Consider the following 25,152-nt stretch of genomic DNA (forward strand, 5'->3'; position numbering starts at 1 on the left):
AGAACTAAATAATAGTCAAGAGAAAACCCATGGGGTTTTGTTTGCTTGTTTTTAAATCTAAAATCAAGGTAATTCGAAGGTAATTATTCCCAGACACATGCATGGAACACAATCATTGTAATAGTTACATGATATTTTTTTTTTCTGGCTGGAAATCTAGTGGAAGTTCAGGAAGGCAAGAATGAAAAAATACTTGGCTACTGTGGGTTGGAATTATAGATAAATTTGGCTCTATCTTGGTAACTTTTCTTTATTCTCCCTCTGCTTTAAATTGTCAAGGTGGAATTTATCTTGTCATTAAAGAATGATGTATTTGGCTTTTTCAGACCTTACAGTCAATATGCAGTTCTAATTTAAAGACCACCCAGATAGAATTTACCACTTTTTACTAATGTCCCGCAGTGTCTAAGAAGATGGAAGATAAGAACTATATTACATGTCTGGATGAATAAGGACTCCACACTAAATCATAGAAAAGTGACGTTTAGTGCAAAGGTAGCTGCAGGACCTCATCCAGCCCCACGTGTCTTGACCTAAAACAGACACACACCCATTAACACAGTCCCTGGCCCCTGGGAAGGCAGAGACATTCTGTTGAGGTTACTGAGCATTCTAAATATTGTAAATTGACTGTCTAGTTTTAATGGCAGGATTACGCCATGATGGTATCTTGTTTTACCTTATGAATCAAACCCCCAAGTTTAATGCTGGCATTTTCCATAGGAGGCCGGCACTTGGAAAGCATTAAACTATATCATGTTTATCTCTGTTACTTTTTCCATTTCTCTTTTGGTCATCTTCCTATTTTTACTGATATTCTAAATTCATTATTTAAAATACACACATCTATCCATTTCTAAATCTCCCCCTTTTTTACTTTCCCATTCAAACACATGCACACACTCACAGGTATAGCACAGTTATGCGCACAGGAAGCCTTTGTGTGCTTAACAGATCACTAAAGATTTGGGTCTTGAAAATGTACATTGCTGCAATGCAAAGTAAATATAATATTCAATATCATTTCTTAAAACCTCTGTAGATATTTCCAAAACTCATGCTTTAGTCTCCCACCATTCTGTTTGGCTTTCTTGTGGACTCTGGGCTCTTGTTCTGCTTCTCCCCTCATATTTCTCTCTTCCTGGCTCATGTTTCTATTTTTTCCCCATTCTTTTCGTAAGTGTTCTTCCTCTTTCTTCTCTGCTTCACTTAGAGCCCCTCTCCCCCAAAACCAAACCAAAACAAAACACTAGCAATAAATCCTTCATCTTCTGACATATTCAGTTCTCTTTGGTTCCTACCTATAAATTCAGCAGACTTTTTGCATGTTCTAAGAATTTATCCAAAGAATTCCAAGATCTCCATCTTCTCGTCTTTGATAATTGGGGTTGGGAGGCTGAGTGTCGGAGGGTTCCAGATGGTATGGAAAGGTTCAAGAAGGATGTCTTATTTTCCAGTTACGTAAAGATTTATCTTTCAGTTATTGGTATTGGAATCATAGAAATAATTTTTAATTGTTATGGTGAGATAACAAATATTTCAAATGGGATTATTAAGGAGACAATATATAACTGTATATATAGACTTTATACTGCAGGAAGCATCCATTAATTTTAGCCGATATTGGTTGAGTGATTTTTTCCATTATGTATCTTTCCATAAGCAGCTCTAATCAAATCCTCATATTTGTCTATGTAAATGTTTTCAAGACATGTTTTCATATCAAGCAAGTTCTAAAAGCATATTAATACCTTAATTTATTATTCTAGTGCTCTAATGCTTTTAGCTTGATTTCTAAAGTTTTTTTTTTCTAATTTCTTGCTTCAGTGTATCTATTGCTGTCCTCTAATTTCTCATGACTTATATTATTGCCAAAATAATTTTCTGTTTTCTAATCACACAGCTTGACAGTCATCCTTCTCCACTTCAACACTCCGTCCCCGCTGTATTTGGAATCCTCGCAGATAATGAACGTGAACTTAATAGACATGCTCCTCAAGTCTGGGAATGAGAAGGGAAAATTAAACTATGTAATTCAGGAGTTGAAATTATTAACTGTGAATTTCCTCATTTATCTCATTTAATGAGGTGATTCATGTGCCAGTACATTCAAAACGATACAATATTATGTAAATGTTGGGTATTATTTGCAATGATAATAATAACAAAACACTTTCTTTTCCCTACCACCTTAGCCTTTCAAAGCTAATTCATAGCATAAATGGCATGAACTGTGATGTCATTCATTAAAGGCTAGTCAGAAAAGGGCTGAACAAAAAACTAGTTTTAATGGCAAAATGTAGCAGAGAATGCATCTATGAATGATAGCCATTCACAAGGATTTTTTTAGAGCTAGGAAGTTACTTCCTAGATGAAGATGTAAACATAAGCAAATCATAAGATGGCTACTCAGTGAGAAGATTTGCTTCAGGCTCACGTTACAGACCTGGCTGCCATAATTCATTTAGACCAAGTCACTTCACAGAATTTACAGTGGCAGACACGTTTGACTTATATTGCATTTTCAAGGGGGAAAAAAAACCCCAAGCAATGTTATCTGTAAAGTAAAGCAGGGACAAAAATAAGTCTGTGTGGAAAGCAAGCAAGTTGTTTATCTTAAAACCTACCAAAGGAGTTCCTGTTTGGCTCAGGAACCCAATACCGAGTCGGTAGGGATGCAGGTTTGATCTCTGGCCTTGCTCAGTGGATTAAGGATCTGGAGTTGCTGCAATCTGTGGTATAAGTCACAGACAAGGCTCAGATCTGGTGTTGCTGTGGCTGTGGGTTAGGTCTGCCACTGCAGCTCTGATTCCACCCCTAGCCTGGAAATTTCCATATGCTGCAGGTGCTGCCCTAAAAAAAGAAAAGAAAAGAAAAGAAAAATAACCTTGCAAGTTGCCCCTAAACCTAAAGATATCTTATAGGGCCATTGGCAAAGGATTGGTAAGAAGGACGGAGTGTTTGAGAGTGTACGTAGGCCAAAAACTCACAAAAGTGTCAGGGTGACGAGGTGTCAATGCATGCGTAGTCTCTATCTACTGGGAATCCTGAGAAGTCAAGACACAGCCATGGCTAGGTGTGGTGAAACAATCCTAAAACAAATAACCAAAGGTCTTCATAATTTTTTTTTTTTGCAAAAAAGTCTGTTAATATCTATAAAATAACTTAGTGTTTTGTAAAGACTAACTATAATCTGTCTGATTATTCCTTAATTCATTAATTCCCTAAGCAGGATTTCTCTTCATTTTAGGTTTGGGTATAAAAGGCGTGAGTGCCAAATCAAAGACCATGTGGAAATAACAACAACCTGATTGAAAAGAACTGTCTGGCTAGTATTCTAGCTGAACTCTCACTAGGCAGTTTATTCATTCATTCATTCATTCATTTTTAGGGCCTCAGGTGTGGCATATGGAAGTTCCCAGGCTACGGGGTCAAATAGGAGCTACAGCTATCGGTCTACACCATAGCCACAGCATCCCAGGATCCGAGCTGAGTCTTCAACCTACACCACAGCTCACTGCAGCACAGAATCCTTAGCCCACTGAGCAAGGCCAGGGGTCAAACCCCCCTCTCATGGATACTAGTAGGGTTCATTTCCGCTCAGCCACAGTGGGAACTCTTGAATAGGCAGTTGGTGGATTGTTGTTTTTTTTTTTTTCTCTCCTGATGATTTTCCTCTCTGCTGTTTTGGCAACATACTTTATCAGTTTCGGTCTGAATTTTAGGTACATGTCCTGTCCTGAAATCTTCCTTTTAACTCCTCTCCATCCTTAAATCCTCTTTGGAATGTTGTGAATGCTGCTTAATATGATCATTCCTGGTCTAAACACCAACAGTCTATAAGCTTTTTCCGATATATTCAGGTACAGATAAACCCTGATCTTTTAAATATAAATTGATTTCAGTTGCATTAAAAACTAAAACAAAATAATAAGGGCAATAAGAAATCAATATAACCAGATTGGGGAAGAAAATCAAGAAAGGAGAAGCTCAGAGATACATACAGGAAGTAACCAAGCTAACGAGGGTTTTTATAATGGCATAATTAAGGAACTGTAATTTTACATTAGTCTTCAGCAAAAAGAAGCATGGAGGAGTAAGGGTAATTATGTGTTAATGAAGACTGTGATAACAGAGTAGCAATATTAGAGAGCTGCATGGAATTAAATTTTGTCAAAGAAAATTCCAGAAAGACTATAGATAAGAGAACATAATTATATGTGCTAGTAAATTGCTCTGAGGGAATTGCACCTGCTAACTTAACTACAATATTAAAATTTTGATTTTATAAAAATGCAAAAGTAAAAGGAAAACATTATCATTACATAAAAAGTTAGTCATTTTTATTTATTTAGATGTCACAATGTTCAAGGCTATTATTTTTACTTTTAAAAAAATATAAGTATTTATCCCAAAACAGCTTTGATAGAGGTTTACCAATGGGGAACTGAGGCTCGGAGGGATTAAATAATTTTACAAAGGTGCACACACCAGAATCAGAGCCATAGATGCCATGTGGAGTCTTGCTCTCTCTCTGCTAAATTGCTTTTCTTCATCAACACCTAATCTCAACCTTGGTATTAACTTGAACAATATTTTCCATTTACATTTTTTTTCTAATAGTATTTAAGATAAATTTATTCCGGAGTTCCCGTCGTGGCGCAGTGGTTAACGAATCCGACTAGGAACCATGAGGTTGCGGGTTCAGTCCCTGCCCTTGCTCAGTGGGTTAACGATCCGGCGTTGCCGTGAGCTGTGGTGTGGGTTGCAGACGCGGCTCGGATCCCGCGTTGCTGTGGCTCTGGTGTAGGCCGGTGGCTACAGCTCCGATTCGACCCCTAGCCTGGGAACCTCCATATGCTGCGGGAGCGGCCCAAGAAATAGCAACAACAACAACAAAAAGACAAAAGACAGAAAAAAAAAAAAAAAATTTATTCCAACATTGCCAGACTTTCTAATGGTCTATGCGGCAAAAAATCCCTTTTAAATCCAATTTATTTGTTATTAGAAATGAAGTCAATAAAGATGATTTATGCTAGTACTGTCTTTTGGCATTTCTCCTTTTCTATTTCTAGAAGGAAGGAAGTCCTTTTTTGAAGGAGATAAATTGTAACTAGAAGGAAGTCGGTGATATGTAATTGGTTCTTTCAGTAATATGGTGGTCACACTTCAATGTAACAATAAAATTATTCATGACTTTATGAATATAGTTTCTCTCTTTACAGATAAGACTCATAATATGAAGTTTGTGGTTTTCTCAGGATCTTACTTTGGTAAAATAAACATATAGAAGAGAAGAATAAAGTTTAGAAAAATGAAATATAGGTAGCTAAGCAGATGAGGCCACTTGCTGTTTTAATTACCAATAGCTTTCAAAATAAAATTGCATGTTAAAGTGAGCTAATGACGTAACTTCTTTGTATAATTGTTTCCTTAAGATTTCATACTAAGTGGGGAATTCCCATTGTGGTGCAGCAGAAATGAATCTGACTAGGAACCATGAGGCTGCGGGTTCAATCCCTGGCCTTGCTCAGTGGGTTAAGGATCTGGCGTTGCCTTGAGCTATGGTGTAGGTCACAGACGTGGCTCTGGTATAGGCTGGCAGCTGTACCTCTGATTAGACCCCTAACCTGGGAACCTCCATATGCCGTGGGTGCAGCCCTAAAAAAGACAAAAAAAAAAAAGAAAAAAAGAGATTTCATACTAAGTAATAAGTGAGAAAATTTAAGAATATGATTTATTTTTGTTGAAACATACAAGAATTAGAATTTGAAGTGTGTATTTAATGTCATTAACTATCGTTCATCTGCAGATGCCTTGAGGTAAGTGATTTATATTCTAAACTAGAAAGGAAGTGAAAAAGAAGAGCAGTTGTTCTCCTTAATGCATTCCACATCAAAGACAAAATTTAACAATATAGACTTTATTCTTAGGTGCTTACAGTAAAACATCTTGACTGTTAAAAATGTCATTATTATCATCAAAAAGAAAGTCATCCATCCATCAAAAGGAACAATAGGAGTTCCCACTGTGGCTGGCTGGCTTAAGGACCCAACCTTGTCTCTGTGAGGATGCAGGTTGGATCCCTGGGATCCCTCAGTGGGTTAACAAAGCAGCTTAGATTTGTGTTGGTGGTGCAGGCCACAGCTGCAGCTGCAGCTCTGTTTCGCTACCCCTGGTCTGGGAATTTCCATATACTGCAATATGCTGGAGATGTGGCTGTAAAAAGAAAAAAAAAAAAAGAAGAAACAATAATATTTGGTCAGGTTATTCTTTCGCCTCTGTGACTACTTCTGTAGGCATTTAAATTTTTGGTGAGATTTCAAATTACTTTTTCTCCAAAGAATTTAAGACAACATATATAAAAATAAATAAACCTTAACCATTATAAAATTTAAAATATTGGGGTTCCTGTCGTGGCTCAGTGGTTAACGAATCCGACTAGGAACCACGAGGTTGCGGGTTTAAACCCTGGCCTCGCTCAGCAGGTTAAAGATCCCATGATGCCAGTGAGATGTGGTGTAGGTTGCAGATTTGGCTTGGATCCTGCGTTGCTGTGGCTCTGGCGTAGGCCGGTGGCTACAGCTCTGATTTGACCCCTAGCCTGGGAACCTTCATATGCTGCAGGTGTGGCCCTAGAAAAGACCAAAAAAAAAAAAAAAAAAATTAAAATAAATAATTAAAATTTAAAATATTGAGAAAAAAGGGAAATGGGAAGAAGGAAAATAACAAAAAGCAAGCAGTATAGGGCATGTTATTCAAGAATCCTAACTTGGTAAATATCAGGAAGTAGGCGTTCCCATCATGTTGCAGTGGAAATGAATCCGACTAGGAACCATGAGGTTGCGGGTTCGATCCGTGGCCTCGCTCAGTGGGTTAGGGATCTGGCATTGCCGTGAGCTGTGGTGTAGGACGCAGATGCTGCTCAGATCCTGAGTGGCTGTGGCTGTGGCATAGGCTGGCAGCTGTAGCTCCAATTAGACCCCTAGCCTGGGAACCTCCAGATGCTGTGGGTGTGGCCCTAAAAAGCAAAAAAATTTAATAAATAAATAAATAAATACCAGGAAGTAAACCAGTACTCTTGTCTATTTCCTGAGTGAATGTGTCTTATGTGAATCTTGCTTTCAGGTTCTCTTCAGGCAAATGAGTGAATGAGAAGCAAAACTGAACAGTATGTGAGAATTGATTGCTTACTGCCTTTTTAAGTCTCTTTGAAAATGAATTGGTCAATATAATGTCTTTATTAGAAAGAAAGGAGGCAGTCAGGTCTTTGAGCAGCTGGTAAGGAGTAAATAATTCCTTTCTCTCTCTCCCCTTAAGGAAGACTTAGGAAAGGTAAGGAAAATATGAGTTTGGTTTTCAAACAGGAGAAGCTGGTGTAAAAAGACCGTTTCTCTAATGTTACAGGTGTTTGCCTTCAAATGCGATCACACAGATGCTGGCGGCCTTGGGATGGAAGTTATCCTCAGAAGTAACATGTCACAGATTTTCCCTGAATCCCCAAGCTGAACATCAGCTGTGGGTAAGCTTTTACATTTTTCTTCCTGGATGTCAAGCTCTCTCGGCTCATGCCCATGATTATTACTTTGTTACTTAAATCAGTTTCAAGTAAAACTGGGAAAAAATAAACATCATCAGAAATTGCATTCCTGTGAATAAGGCTTGTCATACTGGATACAAAGAGATAACCAGTGTCCTATCAGGCCTATTTCCACTGGCTTAATCTCCTTAGAATTTGGGGCCTCCGAGTCCACTCAAACAGTTCTTCCCAAGAGCAACCCAAAGGAAGCTGTATATCTGCCTTAATCCAGACAATTTTTATGCTAAGTATTTCTTCAGCAAAAACCACAATGCACAAGAGATTATTAAGGCCTGTCTCTTGCTGACCCCAAAATAGAAAGCTGACAGCTCTCTGACTGTCCTGCATCTTCCTCTGGATTTTTCTCACCTCTTTTATTTCTTGGGCCTCTGCTTCAAGAAAATATTTCTTTCAAAATATATAAAATCTCCAGTACACCTCGAACTCCGTGTTGAAATATTTAGGTAGGATTTACTGATATTTATCAAGTTAGCAGAATTCTTGGATAATGTGTCCTGTATTGGATGCTTCTTTTTCTCTGACATTTTTGGGCTCATTATGTGTGCATTCCTATTAGTCTTAATAGCAACCATGTGGGTACCTATTATTGGCTCTGTTTTTTGAGGTGAGGGTTATTTTACTTACGTGAGGTCACAAAGCTGAGAAATGAGGAAGTCAAGTTTGAGACCTCATTGACTGCGAGGCTGGGCTGTTTCCTATTATTAGGTTGCCATACAGAAATTTGGTCTACAGTTTCTGTAAGCACTGGATTATAAAGAAGCTAATAGCTGGATAGAGATTGGGAAAGTGAATTTATTAAGGAAATACGGTTAGACGGTGTTCATGAATTTAAATTCAAATCAGTTGTCAGGATTGCATGTATCCAAGGAAACCATTTCACAAACAAAATTGTATGCACTTGATATCTCATAGGGTCTACTAGAAAAAAGGGCATTAGTAGCTGCATAATAGATGTATTATAAAAGGCATGACCTTAATATTTTAATTGTGTAACTAATATGTTCAGTGCTACTCGTTGCTACTCCATTTCCACCCTCTACAGACATGTTGTCTGCCCATATTCGCCACTTACAACCCAATTAAGTAATTCCTTTCTGTTCCCTCATACCTTCATTACATGCAGGTCCACCCTTTGCTGTCTTATCTTTAACTCTCTGAAGGAGGTGCAAAACCTGGAATTTTGATTCCAATCCAAAACCTGCTAAAAACAGAGCATAAGGCATTGGCTTGATAACGCCAGTTCAAGACGATGTAGGGTGATTTTTGTGACAGAGGGATCCCACCACCCCAACCAGACACTTCCCAGGCAAAGGGAGATGAGTTAATTCAACACTTAAAGGTATTTTTTTTCCCTTGGAAGTCAGATAATTGTGTTAGGGGCAAATATTTGGGTGCACTCTTCTTATTTCACCTATGTTAACAACGAAAAGAAAAAAAATATGGGCAAAGGCGAGAGATAATAAAACCACCACATAAAAATTGAGATGTTGCAATTTCTGAAAACTGACCCAAATTGTATAAAGTGGTGACTAACAGACAAAAAATCATTTCCTCAGAATAACAAAACACATCTACAATTTTGAGGCAAATGTTTTTGTATATTATTATACGGCTATACAATTGCTATCTGCTTTTTCCATGAAATAGATTTACAATTTTTCATGTCTAAGGTAAAATTTGTAAACTCAAAAATGATTTGAGAAGTTCCCATTGTGGTTGGTGCAGTGGAAATGAATCCGACTAGGAACCATGAGGTTGCAGTTTGATCCCTGGCCTTGCTCAGTGGGTTAAGGATCCGGCGCTGCCATGAGCTGTGGTGTAGGTCACAGACTCAGCCTGGATCTGGCATGGCTGTGGCTGTGCCATAGGCTGGCGGCTACAGCTCCAATTTCTTCCCTAGCCTGGGAACTTCCACATGCCGCAGATACGGCCCTAAAAAGGACAAAAAGACAAAAAATAAAAATAAAGAATAAAAAAAAAGTGATTTGAGTCTAAGATTAGGTGTTTTTTGTTTTGTTTTGTTTTGTTTTTTGTTTTAGGGCCACACCTGCAGCATATTGAGCTATGACCCATATGCTGGGGTCGAACTAGGATCTGCAGCTGCCAGTCTACACCACAGCCACAGCAACGTGGAATCCAAGCTGCATCTGCGACCAATGCTGGATCATTAACACCCTGAGCAAGGCCAGATATCAAACTCCTCTCCTCATGGACACTAGTCAGTTCATTACTACTGAGCCCCAAAGGGAACTCCTAAGATTAGGTTTTCCAACTGTTCATTCCCCAGAGTCCAAAGGTCTAGAAGAGGCGAACATTTACACTGGGGCAACTTGAGGAAGAGCATCACACTCTTAAGGTCACATGTCTTAAATGCGTCCTACGTAGAAATCCGTCCAAAAAGTTTTATAAAAAATTAGGAGTTCCTGTCGTGGCTCAGTGGTTAACGAATCCAACTGGGAATCATGAGGTTGTGGGTTCAATCCCTGGCCTTGATCAGTGGGTTAAGGATCCAGTGTTGCTGTGGCTGTGGTGTAGGCCGACGGCAACAGCTCCAACTGGACCCCTAGCCTGGGAACCTCCATATGCCGTGGGTGCGGCCCTAAAAAGACAAAAAAAAAGAAATATGTATATACTGCTGCCAGTGTTTTAATTCAGTTATGGAGGTTGTTTTTCCATAAACATGTTATTCAAATGTTCTTGAACACTTTGTAAATTGTAATTTTCTTACAAATTTAAAGACCTTTTTGAGTTGGTGAATATTTAATAACATTGTCAATAGCAATTTAATGACATTTAATGTATATCAAACTGAGCCTGGTAGTACTGAAAATATTACATAGTTCATGAATTATAAATGTGTTTCTAAATTTGCATATTCAACATTTGCTAAATTTTATAATTTAACAGATTACGTTCAGATAGTACATCAAACTATATGTTGTATATGGTAATGGCAATTGCATATAATGGCTAAGAGCCCAGATGCTAGATGTAGAGCCAATTATTTAAGGGACTTGGTTGTGTTGATTGATTTTATGTGTCAACTTGATGGATCATGGGGTCCTCAGGTTAAACATCACTTCTGAGTGTTTTTGTGAGGGTGTTTCTAGATGAGCTTGGCGTTTTAATCCCTGGACCCAGTAAAGCAAATTGCCTTCCCCAACATGGAAGCATCATCCAGTCTGTTGAGGGCCTGATTAGAGCAAAAAGTGAAGAAAGGAAGACTTTGACTGTTGCTTTTCTGCTTCTCTTCATGAGCTGGGACATTTCATCTCCTTTGGACCTTGGACTAAAACTTACACCGTTGGCTGCCCTGGTTCTCAGGCCTTTAGGCTTGGAATGAATTATATCACCACCTTTTCTAGGTCTCAGACTTGCAGACAACAGATCTGAGGACTTCCTGGCTTCCATAACATGTGAGCCAATGCCACAGAATACATCTGCATATATTTATCTCTTCCATTGCTTCTATTTCCCTGGACAACCTTGGCTAATACATAGGCCAAGTTACTTAACCTTATGTCTTAGTTTATTCGCCTATAAAATGGTGATAAGAAAGCACTTTCCATATAGGGTTATTGAAGGACTCAATAAGAGAAAATATGTAAATCAATCTTAGAATTTAAGGGATGACTCAGAAAAATGTCTTGCAAGTATAATACCCATCACTTTGACAGTGTTTGCTATGTAACAGGCAGCTAAGTATTAGCTGTTTTCTCATTATTTATTTATTTATTTATTTATTTCAAATAAAATGATGACACCATGGTCATTTACTTGTCAATAACCTCTAGCAGTAATGTATTAAACAGTGTTAGAGCAATCAGGCACACATGAGATTACAAGAAATGTAATAATGTCTTTTTGTGATAAGGAATACTTAGCTGAAGGTTTGTGATTATTAGTCATTAAACAGCTTTGCATGTGCTTTGGTTCTAATTTATTTTATCTTCTAAGAAAATGAAATACAGAGCAAATTTCTCTTAAAAATCACCTCTTTGTATGAAATTGAGGGAAATTTTTATATGATCGGTCAGTTGTCTCGCATTTAGTTGAACAAAGGTGATTTTGCTTGAATAGGACTAGCATTTTGTTCCTCATTATGGTGAATAATATGGCATTTTTTGGACATCTACCACAACCTTAGAGTCACATTATTATCTCATGGATTTTCTCGGTCTCTGCAAAAGAGTCAACATTAACCACGTTCATGATGAATAAATCATATGGCATAAAGTCTTAGTAATTTGTCCATTATTTCAAATCGAAGAAGGAGGCAGAGACTTGAATTCCAGTAATGTGGTTATACTCTTAATATTATCACTTTATAAGTATTACAAACTAATAATTACTCTTCCTCTTGGAAATCCGGTATAGACGTATATGTAGGTCATCAATAAGAAATGGTATGTTGTTTAGACTCCAGTCTCTAAATTGTTTTCCCTTATTCATTTTAGGACATTTGGCTATGACTGACCATGCTCATGACTGCCTATCTATGTATCCATCTTTCTATTAGCGATATTTTCATTTTTTCTTACTTAAAATTGTAAATCTGAATATGTCAAAAACTTGAATTTACATTTGTGTGCAACATTTTATATTTCTTCTTTAGCTTCTTCAAAAACAAATACTATCTTTGATCAATTTTTATTTGCTTATTTCCATATTCAACTCAACCTGAAACAATTCCATGCAGTAGTTTTCTGAATCAGTCCAAGTATATCAAAACTTTCTGCCTTAATATACCTCATACAGAACTTCTTTCTGTCAAGAAATATGAGGTTTTCAGCTTTCCCTTTATAAATTGTGTCTCTCCTTTTATATACATAAGTATGTTCTTAGGTAAACTTCTTTGTTTGCATACTCATCAGCAGAGGCTTCTGTTGGATGGATGTTAAGATGGGGATTATTTTTGAAGAGTCCCTAATTAAGGTTGTCAGGAAAACCTAGAGCTTCTGTGGGTGCATATGAAACCAAGGATAAAGATATAAATGCATTGTCATGAGCATCCTGAAGGACCAATGAGATGTGAACAAATAGACCAATGTGTTTTTATCTCTCTTTTGCTATCCTACCCTTCTCCCAACTCTGCAGAAGCTAAAAGTGATTGAGTAAAGGAGAAAGCAAAGCATGATGTCCTGCATAACTTAAACAGGATTTTCCCAGGATCATGAAATTACAACTTTCTTGTTAGTTCATATGAACCGGTTAAGAACTACCAGATACACTTGAATTTGTGTTAATAATTCCAGACACCCACCAAGGATGTTTCTAAAGCACAACTTTTGTTATTTATTGCTGTTACTAGAGAATAGAAATCCTGTCTGCTTTGCTCATATTTTATAGACTCATCACTGTCATGCAAAGAGGTTTTTCACGATGCCGATGACAAATATTCTCTTTATGTGTTTTACGCTTGAACTATCAGTCACAAGCATTCCTCCCGTTCAAAGAACTGTGTGATGTTGGAAGCTGTTCTTGAAAATACCTCTACCCACTTTTAACACTAAAGAGTGTCTTTCAATGAAGGCGAAGTATTTAATAATAAATAAAGATAGAAAACAGAAAACACTACTGCTTTATTGGCTGTATGGATTTATGTGCATAACTGTATATGAATGAGAGAAAGAAACAGTCTTATTTTCCTTTTTTTTTTTTTTTTTTTTTTGCCATTTCTTGGGCTGCTCCCGTGGTACATGGAGGTTCCCAGGCTAGGGGTCAAATCGGAGCTGTAGCTGCTGGCCTACACCACAGCTCACGGCAACGCCGGATCCTTAACCCACTGAGTGAGACCAGGGATCGAACCTGCAACCTCATGGTTCCTAGTCAGATTCGTTAACCACTGCGCCACGACGGAAACTCCTTATTTTCCTTTTGATAAAGAGAAATGGCCTTACATTTTCTGTCTCCTGAAAGCACTTTTTTCCTGGTTCACCTAATGAAAGTAAGCAAAAGTGAAACTGTGTAACACACCCCCTCTCTGTACACAGGCTACTTTGATTTCCTAAATTTTATTTTATGTCATTCATAAGGTTCTATTTTAAGTCAAATATAAATTTATTATGTAATTATTGTTTATTGTAGTGTTTAATTCAGAGATATGTCCTGATAAATACTTATTAATTTTTTCTTTTAATTATATATATTATATATATATACACACACACATATATATATAATTATATATACCATTCCTTACTGCTTAGCACATTTACCTGGAATCTGAGTATGAAATAAAAATATTTGTTAAATTGTTGAAAAAAGGGAGTTCTCACTGTGGCTCGGCAGAAACGAATCTAATATCCATGAGGATGCAGGTTCCATCCCTGGACTTGCTCCGTGGGTTAAGGATCTGGCATTGCCTCAGGCTGTGGTGTAGGTTGCAGACTCGGCTCAGATCCTGCATTGCTGTGGCTGTTTCGTAGAGCAGCAGCTACAGCCCCAATTCAACCCTAGCCTGGGAACCTACATATGCTGTGGGTGTGGCCCTAAAAAGACGCCCACACAAAAATAAGTAATAAATAAATAACTCATTGTGGAAAAAAGCCTTAGAAATTATAGTCATGAAGTCCTGTAATACAAAATATTGAGGATTATTTTAACCAATATGCTCTAGGATCAATTAGAATTGTATAGTTGATTAATTACCTGGTTAAAGAAAATCAGTCTAAATAAATCATGAGGGAGATAACATTTTAGACTTTCATGTTGGCATCTAGTATACTTATTTATTGACATAATAAACCTGATAAAAATAGATAAGAAAATGCAGAGGACATTCAACTGAAGATGAAATCTCAAGACTTTGGAGTTGGAGTGGCAATAAGGATCTTTTTTTTTCCTTTTTTCTTTTTAGGGCCATAGCTGTAGCATATGGAAGTTCCCAGGCCAGGGGTTGAGTTGGAGCTGCAGCTGCTGGCCTACTTCACAGCCACAGCAACGTGATATCTGAGCTGCATATATGACCTATACCACAGCTCACCGCAGTGCCAGATCCTTCAACCCAGTGAAAGAGGCCAGGGATTGAACCTGCATCCTCATGGATACTAGTTGGGTTCTTAACCTCTGAACCATAGCAGGAACTCCAAGAATCTGGTTTTAAAAATTTGTTTTTCAGACCTCTTTTATTATAAGTTTTTGTCATAGTAATCCTGCTTTGTGTGTTAAAACTACTTTTAGGCCTAATTTTCATTTTCATGTGAAAGGAGATTGGTGGTTGCCACTCTGTCCTAACAACAATTAAAATCTGTAAAAAACAGACAAATCAACATCTCTCCTTAAATCTGTCAGAGAAATGAGATCCAAGGGAAAACTACTGCCCCCCCCCCCAAATTGGAAGGACAGACAGGTTGCATTCAAAAAGGAACAACTTATTGGAGCAGAAATACCCAGGTAAAAACCTTTACAGGAACCAGTGCTGGGGAAGGAAAGCCTACTGTAATTGATGAATCATTGGAAGCTCAAATTGGACATGTCTGTGAGTCACAAAAACCATAAGGCTCTTCTTTGAAAAGAAAAATAAAAAGCAATAAGCCTTCACCTGTGCTAAGAGAAAAAGAAAGAGGACACACACACCTCTAATACCAGAAATGGAAAGAACATCACTACAGCTCCCATGGACATTAAAAAGTAATAAAAGTACGAATAACTCTATGCACACAGATTTTATAACCTAGATGAAATGGACCAGTTTCTTGAAAGACATAATCTGTTAAAACTCAAACAAGAAGAAATAAACAATATGAATAAACCTATACTTATTAAATAAAGCAACAAAAAGTTTCCAAGACAGAAAGCGTTAGACACAGATGTGTTCACTGGTGAATTCTACCAAATATTTAAGGAAGGAATTATAAAAATTTTCTACAATTTCTTTCAGAAGAAAGGAGAGAGATAATATTTCCTAAATCAAAACCAGACAAAGACATTGCAAGAAAAGAAAAACATAGATCAAAATCTTTAATGAACATAGATATAAAAATTTTCTACAAAATATTAATCAATTGAATCCAGCAATATGTAGGAAGAATTATAGATCCAAACCAAGTGAGATTTACCCTAGGTGTGCAAGACTGGTTCAACATTCAACAGTCAATAAAAGTAACCTATCACATTAACAAACTTAACAAACTAAGAAGAATAATATTGATTATTGATTGAAAAATTCAACACTCATTGTGATAAAAGATCTCAGTAACCTAGAAAGAGAGAACTTCCTCAACTTGATAGTGAATATCTACAAAACCCCTGCAACTCACATTATATGTAATAATGAGAAACTTGAAGCTTTCCCACTAAGATTAGTAACAAAGCAAGTATATTCCCTCTCATCACTGCTCTTTAACATTGTACTGGAAATCCTAGCTAGTGCAATAAGACAAGAAAAGGAAATAAAATGTGAACAGCTTGAGAAAAAATAAATAAAACTATCTTCATATATGATGGTCAGTTGTGTAGAAAATTCAGAAGAATTGGCAAAAAACTCCTAGAACTAAATGATTATAACAAGGATAAAAGTCAATCATTTTCCTATATACCAGCAATGAAATGTGGAATTTAAGATGAAAAATTCAATATCATTTGTATTAGCACCAAATAAATACTTAGGTATAAATCAAACAAAATACATAAAAGATATACCTGAGGAAAACTGCAAAACTCTGATACAAGAAATCAAAGACTAAATAAATGAAAAGATATTCCATATTCATGGATAGGAAGACTCAATTTTGTTAAGATGTCAATTCTTACCAAACTGATCTATAGGTTCAATACAATTCTAATCAAAACCCTGGCAAGTTATTTTGTGAATGTTAAACAACTGATTTTTAAGTTTTTATGGGAAGGTACAGATTCAAAATATACACACAATATTGAAGGGGAAAAAAATTTGGGGCACTGACATGATCAGATTTCAAGACTTACTATAAAACTACAGTATTCAGGACTTACTATAAAGCGAATGTGGTCTTGGAAAGAAGAGACAAATAAATCAATGGAACAGAACAGAGAACCAAGAAACAGACCCACATAAATTTAGTTGATTGACCTTTGACCAAAGAGAAAGGCAATACAATGGATAAAAGATAATCTTTAAAAAGTGATGTTGGAGTATCTAGAGATAACACATGCAAAAGCAAATAAACAAAAAACTCTAGACACTTTTTGGAAATACTCAACTCTCAGGTTGGTATTTGCATCTTCTTGGTAAAAACTATTAACAAAAAAACTTTCTGTGGCCATGTATCCTGCACATTACACTCAAGAATTTCATTGATAGGAAAACAAGCTATTACAGTGAACATTTTGTCTTATTTTCAATATATTTAATGAATAGATCATAGATCAGACAACTACATATTTGTAAATAAAGTTTTATTGGAACATAGTTATGTCCACTCATTTATGTATTATAGTTTTGAAATAAAATGTTTGAATTAAATAGTTGTGACAATGCCCATATGGCTGTCAGAACCTAAAATATTTACTTTTTAATGTCTTTTCAGAAAAAAAGCTTATAATCCATTTTTATTTGAAAACCTTGTCTTCCACTGAAAAGTGACCAAGTCATGGATGGTTCAACCAAGGTGGTATTTTTCACTCCTTAACTTTCTTTATGACATTAGAAATTTCACCATTTATCTCGGAAATACATTTGTGATGAATGTGAGGAGTAATCTCCACCGACAGAATATGGGCTCAACTTTGCAAACTGGATAAACTAGGTTGGAAATGAGAAAGGGAGAGGTCTGGAAAAAAACTATTCTTGTTATGTTTAACTTTCACTATAATATGTTATCCTATTGTTAAAACACTAAGATATAGAGAGGACGTGTAACATAAAATGCAAAATATCATGCAACTCATTAGCGGCAGAGCCAGGATTCAGATCCAGGTTTGTCTAATTCCAAAGCTTGTACCCTGACCCCATGTCATGCAACCTCCTACATCTAACATGTGTATGGAGATAACACAGCACTTCTGGTTGGTGTCAAATAGCTGAGGTTTTAGGTGCACGAAGACTATCATAATTCCAATGAAAAATTGATGACTCGAACTTTTGTATAGCAGAGGGTAACATGGAAAGGAAACGTTCTTATTCATTCTTCTTATGCATTTCTGTGAACTAACAAGATGGGACCTCTGGCCTCTTGGAATAATTAGAAAGTAATCTCTACTCTTCTCACAGCTCTTCCTCTTTGCTTTTCCAGGGAAAACGAGCGCTTCTTCAGCCCTTTCTAGTTTATCTTTTTCACATAGCTGCTCTGTAGAAAGGACAGGATCTTTTCCTGCTTTTTTCTCTAAAGATGTTCTCTTGGGGGAAGCAGCATTTATACAACTGCTCTGAATTTTGGCTGGGGGTGTTGGTTTAATTGGGGGCAAAGGGGTTACAAACAGCAGATCAGAGCACACTCACTGCTTTGACTTTGTCAGCATTCTCCCCTTTGTTTGGAGAATATTGGCATATAGTCTACCTACCCTCTCAAACTCTAGAATCGAAGACATTACCATGGGCTCAACATCTTTTTGTCACAGCAGTGCTATTTTCAGTTCTGAGACAGGTAATCTTCTGGTCTTTTAGAGTCACAGAATTTTATGACTGTAATGGAGATCTTAGAAGGCATTTGGTTTAGTCTTCCCTGTGATGCATAATCCCACAGATGTTACCTTATCTATTTAAATTAGGAAATTTATGTATGTTACTCATAAAACTGTCTGATAAGAGAAAAATGATCACACATTACTCTGCTTATAAAGTCATAGTCCTTGAAGCTTTGCAAAATTATGACCATCCTAAATGTGCAGCATTCTAACTAGGGTATAGAGCCCAACTTTTAATCCTACTGGGGCAGGAAGTGTTAGCACAACAAAGAAGATTTAGTGTCTATAGTAAGTGCACTGCCCTTTGAAATCCCAATTTTCAAGCAAAATTTTGAAGCAAAAACAAAAAAACATGCAAGAAACAAAGAAAATTATGGAGGCTACTTGGAGTGGCAAAATCTTAAAAGTCTATCCTCAGGGCCTCTTGTGTCTCCTAGGAATCTTCTTTGGCTCACAGGTTGCTCTGTCTATAGGAGATCTTCAGTGATCAATGCTGGTTTCTTGCCATAGCCAGCAGCATGAAGATGTGACCTATGCAGTCTCATTTGGTTTAATATGTCTCGGTCTCCATCTCCAAATTCTTAGGAATTTTTGAACAAGGAACTCCATGTTTTCATTTAGCATTGGTCACCACAAATTAGTATAATGGGTCCTGGTTCTTGCTAATGTAGATGTTTGCTCTGTATTACATTATCCAAACAACATAGAACCATGTATGTGTGTTTGTCTTGTTTCTAGAATAAGTAAATGGCTTTTTAAACCAATTAACCAAAGAAAGGATAACAGATAATTAAGTTACACCAGCAGTGAATATGCTTCAGGTTTTGTGTTTGTTTTATTTTAGTTTATTACAATTCTAAATCTTCTTTTAGAAAGCAGAAATAGGAAAAATCTTTCCCCGAGTTTAGATAGATAAGGGAAAAGAGTAGATTCATTTTCAAAACTAAGAAAAGTTCTTGAGATATACTACTTATGTCAAAACACGGGGTAAATCATTTATAAGCTGCGTGAATTTGGGTAATTTAACCTCTCTGTGTCTCAAATGTTCTATCAATGAATTGGGATCATAACAATATTCATTTTGTGGGGTTATTTGAAGAAAAATGAGATACATGTAAAATACCTAGCACAATGTTTGGCAAAGAGAAAGAGCTTACTACTGAAATATTAGCATTCTTAAATGCTTAAATTCTCTAGTACAGTGCCTTGTAGGTGCTGAAATAAATATTAATTGAATTGTTAAATTAAAAAAAAACTAAAAATATACTGAGACACAACTAGGAAAACTTTTTACTGACAAAATTCTATAATGCATTTTCCTCTATGCTTTATTTAATACATTATTTTTCAATAGTGTTCAGCAATTATGGACCCTAGAATATTGATATTTTTATTGCCTATAAAGCCCTTGGATTGCCTTAGAAGAAAGTCTACATAAATTCTCAGACATCAGACAGTATTATTCATCCCCTTTAAGTAATTTCCATCAGTTTTTAAAGCTTAAATCAGGAGGATATAAAAACATAACCAACCATCTTGACCAAAGCATTTTTTTTTTTTTTTGGATATCAAATTTATAAGGTTGACTCAGATATAGAATGAAAGGTCGGAATGCATTTGTATGTGGCCTGCATCCACTCTGTATAGAACAAAAAAACCTTTAAGTCATGCACCAGGAAAATACCAAGAAGTTTCTTTAGGATCCACTTGATAAAGGGTGCTGGGGAACTGGTGATCCGTGGGCCTTTCTGTGTGTGGGTATGAGATTTGCTCTAAAGGCTTTGAAAGCACAAGGCCTCCAAGGCAAATGAGAATAGTGATCATAATCCGAATCAGAAGCCTAGTAACACAGGGGTGGGGAAATGTCACTCTCTGGGGAAGAAAGAGATTGATTCTGGTTCATAAAGGGAAAAAAACCCAACATCTTTCTCAACTATGGCATTAAATATATGGCCGAAGTTGAGTTCCAAGCAGAGACTGGGAAATTGAAGAAAGATAATTAACTGCTTCTCTGAGGTATAAGTACTTACCACATGCGGTGGTGGTTATGTTGACTAAGCATCTAATTTGGTATTAGGACATTTTAGCTTCTGAATAGATAGGATCTTCCTTTTGTTTCCAACCTGCTGGCAGCCACCTAGTGAGATTCAGTGATCAGACCTCCCATCGTTTCTACTAAGAATGCCCTTCTGTCCATCTTTTAAATAGCAGACTCTCATGAACCAGCAAACTTCACGTGGCCAGAAGAAGGTTCACAGGCAGCTGGGGACTTCCATGATACTTTCTCTGCCTTCAGCCTCCTCCATTTCTCTAACTCTAATAAATTGGTTTATTTTTATTTTTATTTTTATTTTCCAAAGTATGCAGCACTTCTTCCAGGCATATGCAAAGTACTCTGGAATTCAGTGTTTATCTATATAGTTATCACAAGCCATTTTCACCCTTATTTTTCTCATTTGACTATTATTTAGGAAGGAAAGTATTAAACTGATCTCATTTATTCACATCATCTCTTGTAGTGACTTTATCATGTAATTATAACATATATTGTACTGTTTAATCATTCACACAAAAACATTCCCATAGAGGTAACTGAATACCCACTTCAGTATAACAGGTTTGGTTTGCACCATGGCAGACCTGAGGTAGGACGGAAATAAATATATGTCTGTAGTATCCACCCCCTTCGAAGATGAGCAATACTTGAAAATAATATGAATAATAAAAAGCTACCCAGATAGCTAGAGAAAGTGTTCTTTCCCGGCTCTTTCAGCTGAAGGTATTAATTGACTTGACTTGTTGGGTCACACAACCTGAGAGGTTAAAAAGAAAACATGAACAATAATAATTGAAGTATAAATGTGTTGATTAGAATGGTAAATACATTCATTTAATTGGTGCAGTATCAATGTTTATGTTCTAGTTCTCTTTCTCTATTTCAGGATGACTCATATGGTGGAAAACCCCAGTAGGTTCATACCTTAAGGAATCACGTGGTTCTGGTTTCTCCCCACTTCCCTATTGCTAAAGGAAAAGTCAGTTGCTACCTAATTGAGAATGTCTGTATGAGGTAGAGTAGTTCAGATTTTACATGATTTATGTCATACTACCAATTTCAGCAAGGCCATAGCAATACGAGCCAGGTTTTGCTATTCCTTTGTTTTAGGAAATAAACTGAGACTTGCTGTATACCTGAAACTAATACAACATCATAAGACAATTATACTCCAATAAATTTTTTTTAAAAAAGTACAGAATTCCTCTTGTGGCTCAGTGGTAAAGAACCCAGCTAGTATCCATGAGGATGTGGTCCACTCCGTGGCCTTTCTCAGTGGGTTAAGGATTTGGAATTGCCTTGAACTGTGATGTAGATCACAGACGTGGCTCGGATCTGGAGTTGCTGTGGCTGTGGTGTAGGCTGGTAGCTACAGCTCTGATTCGTCCCCTCGTCTGGGAACTTCAACATGTCATAGGCGCAGCCCTAAAAAAAGACCAAAAAAAAAAAAAAAAAAAAAAGTAAACTGAAACTTACAAAAAGGTAATGGGGGGTCCAGTTCCATTAGTATAAATGATAAAAATATTAGAAGCCTTGTTCAGTACCTCCTTGTTTAGACCCTGGTGCTCAATGCATGCCATAGTTTTAGCATATTAATTTTCAATGACACTGGTCGGGTTTCAGAGTAAAATGAAATATACTTAAGATATTAGTTGTAAGTTCAGCAGACTCTGCTGCTGTAATCCAGTGTAGCAAAAGGAGAAAGAAAATGTAGAAAGAGATGAGGACAGACAGAGAGAGAAAAACAAGTTATAGTATCAGAGAAGCATCGCTTTGAGCCTGATCTTTATCAGCGGAGGAAACAATGCATGACATACGTACACATAGTGTGTCCAATCTGTGTCTTTGTTTTTTTTTTTTTTTTTTTTTTTGTCTTTTGTTGTTGTTGCTATTTCTTGGGCCGCTCCCGTGGCATATGGAGGTTCCCAGGCTAGGGGTCGAATCGGAGCTGTAGCCACCAGCCTACACCAGAGCCACAGCAACGCGGGATCCGAGCCGCGTCTGCAACCTACACCACAGCTCATGGCAACGCCGGATCGTTAACCCACTGAGCAAGGGCAGGGACCGAACCCGCAACCTCATGGTTCCTAGTCGGATTCGTTCACCACTGCGCCACGACGGGAACTCCCCAATCTGTGGATTTGTGAAGCACTTAACCTTCCTGATTATTCTCTGTTCTTACAGTTTATCTCTCTCTTTTCTACTCAGCATTCCAGTTCCTGGATGTCAGGCAGATTTAATGTTTTAAGACTGTGTAGAGTCTCTCTTTTATCAAAAAGAGGGAGAGAAAGAAAAAAATATTAAAATATGATAGGCTACAGGCACTAAGTGTATTTAAAAATCATACTTAATAATCATTACCTATGTGGATGTTAGCTAAAGCTATACATCAATACGTACATTTTAAAACTGTGAACATTTTTAGTTGTTTTAAGATTTTTTCAGACCTGACAAGATGTTTGGTGTCATTAAGAATAATCCCAGGGGCCTTACAATTGGGGTTGCTATTGGGGTTGGACTCTGTTGGAAAATAGTTTATTTGAAAAAAATAACTCTTTATGGAAGGGCTTCTTGGGGTTTATTGGGATTCCTAATTAGAAAAGACCTTATCTGGAAAAAAAAAACAAACAAAAAAAAACCTTGTGAGTGGAAGTAGTCTCATATTCTGAGCGCTTTGCTTCTTTTGTCTGGAACTTATCTTTCCTATGATAATCACTTTTAGTTACCTTTTGCCAGAAAAATTTAAAAATGGTAAAATCTAAACCTTGAACCAAACTTTTTCCTTGCATTAGCATCACGATTTTTCTATATTTGAGGCTCAAACAACTTTTTTTAAGTAAGTCCAAATTTATATATCTCAATAAAAAAAAAAAACCATGGTGGCTCTTGTTCCACATGTAGTCAAGTTTGGACTAACCCGTAAAGATTATTAACCATCTTGACTTAATGTGTTAGAATTTTCAAAAGCTGATGCCGCATTCGAACTTCCGTTTGTGAGCTCTTGCATTGGTTTTGGTGCAAGTCAGTCCACATAGTGGTTTATAAAAAATCCTTAAAATTTATGCTGCTAGAGATAGATATCAGCACAAGAGCCCGTGACTTCTGCTTTCCGACATTGCTTTTCCATTTTAAAAGCATAACCTTTTGATGTGCACAGGCACAACATATCTGCAATTATACAATTACATGATGCATATGCATAATGATGAAATTACAGATGCTCCTCTGTGCTCAAGTAGCTGAGAGTGCAAAAAGCGCTACCATTCTATCCGTTCATTGTAAGCAGCCAGATTAAAATGCTCATGACTGTTCTTAAGCCATTAACCAAAATGGTCGACAGACTGACTTTTATTGCTTCTTCTCTCAGAAACATTTAAATAACTATCCGATTATATTCACTCGCATGCATATGTGTTTACTATTTTAACATTAGGTGAAAACTAAAGGTTTTTGAATTTTTGCTAATGCTATAAATCAATGAATACATAAATAAATATTACTTGACCACTTCTTTGTTAATTCCAGGTCCAGAAATGAATACTAAAAAGAGAAAGGCCAGATCAAACGATGACCAGAACAAAAATGGGTGGTGAAATTCCCAACCAAATTTCACAGAGCAAAAATAGACACATTAAACTGCTGTGCTGGTTCAGTGACAGTAGCATTCCAGTGTTTTTTGGTGTTCATTCAGGCACTAGACTTTTAAAATAAAATCTGAATGCCTTGTTGCTGTTGTTTTCTTATTTCAATTAGACTCAGTTCAAATAAGGTGATACGTTATAGAACCTCAAATGAGGCTTCTTACACATTTCCTCTTTGTAGATTGGAAGAAGCAAAGAAGGATGTGTGTATGTGCCCTCTGCTGGCAAAGTTAAGATCAGAGGCTCTGTCTAGAGACAATAGAAACAAAATCCTGGAAGCAGAAGAGCACATTCTACTCAAAGCCATTTTACAGAAGCAGTAAAACAGATTCATAGTAAGTAAATATCTTGAAAGAGCCACAGGCAAGTCTAGGACTGTGGTTTATGGCACATTTAAATGAAGTTACTGGAAAACAGCAATGTCATTTTTTAATCGTCCATACTTTATATTAATTTGTTGAAAAATAATGAAGCTTCTATATCCAATTGACTAATTCCATTAAGGTTCTGGGAGACAAAATAAAGCTAAATTACCTTACAAGCTTAATTCAAGCTTGTAAGCTTCTGACAAAGATTAAAGTCCATTTATCTCTCAATCTTAAAACTAGGTAAATTTGATATACCTAGAATCAATAGAATATTGATCATTTTAACTGTGTTGAACTGATCTTTCTGTCTTTTTAAAGTCTTGGAAATAATCTAAAAATGCATTTGTATAAGCTCGTCCATTTGAAGAAGCAATTTTTTTTTTTAAATATAAAGATACGGAAGGTAAAAGTAATCTGTCCCAGGACTTTTGTGAAACATCAACGAACATGCCCCAAACTGAAACCATTGGCAGAGAATACAAATGAGCAACAAAGATGTGATCGATGCATCAGTGTCCACGTAGGAGGATGTGACAAATAGTGTCCTGGAAGAGTCGATTTGGGGCCTGGTGTTGGCCTAGTTTCTCATCCAGGGTCTGGATGATAAAACACAGAATATGTTTTTAAAATCTGAAAGTGCCTTAAGGAGCTGAAGATTGATTCAATCCCAGTTTGGGAAACGGCGCTTTGGAGGTAAAAATTGTCTCAGGAGTTAACCTACTCAACATTCCTTATTTTGCTAATGAGAAAATTGAGCCCAGAAAGATTAAGTAAGGTCATAAAGACTGGACGACACTGTAGTTTAATAAAGGAATACTCAGATACAGAAGGTAGGTCAATAAAGACAATTGTAGAGCAGTACATTAAGAGGGAAAACAAATT

The 25,152-nt window shown here is 36.7% G+C and overlaps 1 protein-coding gene across 2 annotated transcripts in view; it reads left to right on the top strand.

Annotated features, from left to right (window-relative positions):
• Positions 1–7,522, top strand: part of LOC146401072 (uncharacterized) — a 48,921-nt gene extending 41,399 nt beyond the window's left edge. For both annotated transcript variants that reach the window (XM_084973445.1, XM_084973444.1), the window contains one exon: positions 7,408–7,522. In XM_084973445.1, coding sequence (XP_084829571.1) covers positions 7,408–7,509 — 102 coding nt within the window. In that variant the 3' untranslated portion in view covers positions 7,510–7,522. The remainder of the gene's footprint in view (positions 1–7,407) is intronic.
• Positions 7,523–25,152: the final 17,630 nt, after the last annotated feature.

Source organism: Sus scrofa, chromosome 8, assembly GCF_054392235.1.
Source record: "Sus scrofa isolate SSC_HxYL_T2T_F1_AM1 chromosome 8, Sscrofa_HxYL_maternal_Yorkshire_Landrace_v2.0, whole genome shotgun sequence".
Taxonomy (NCBI): Eukaryota; Metazoa; Chordata; class Mammalia; order Artiodactyla; family Suidae; genus Sus; species Sus scrofa.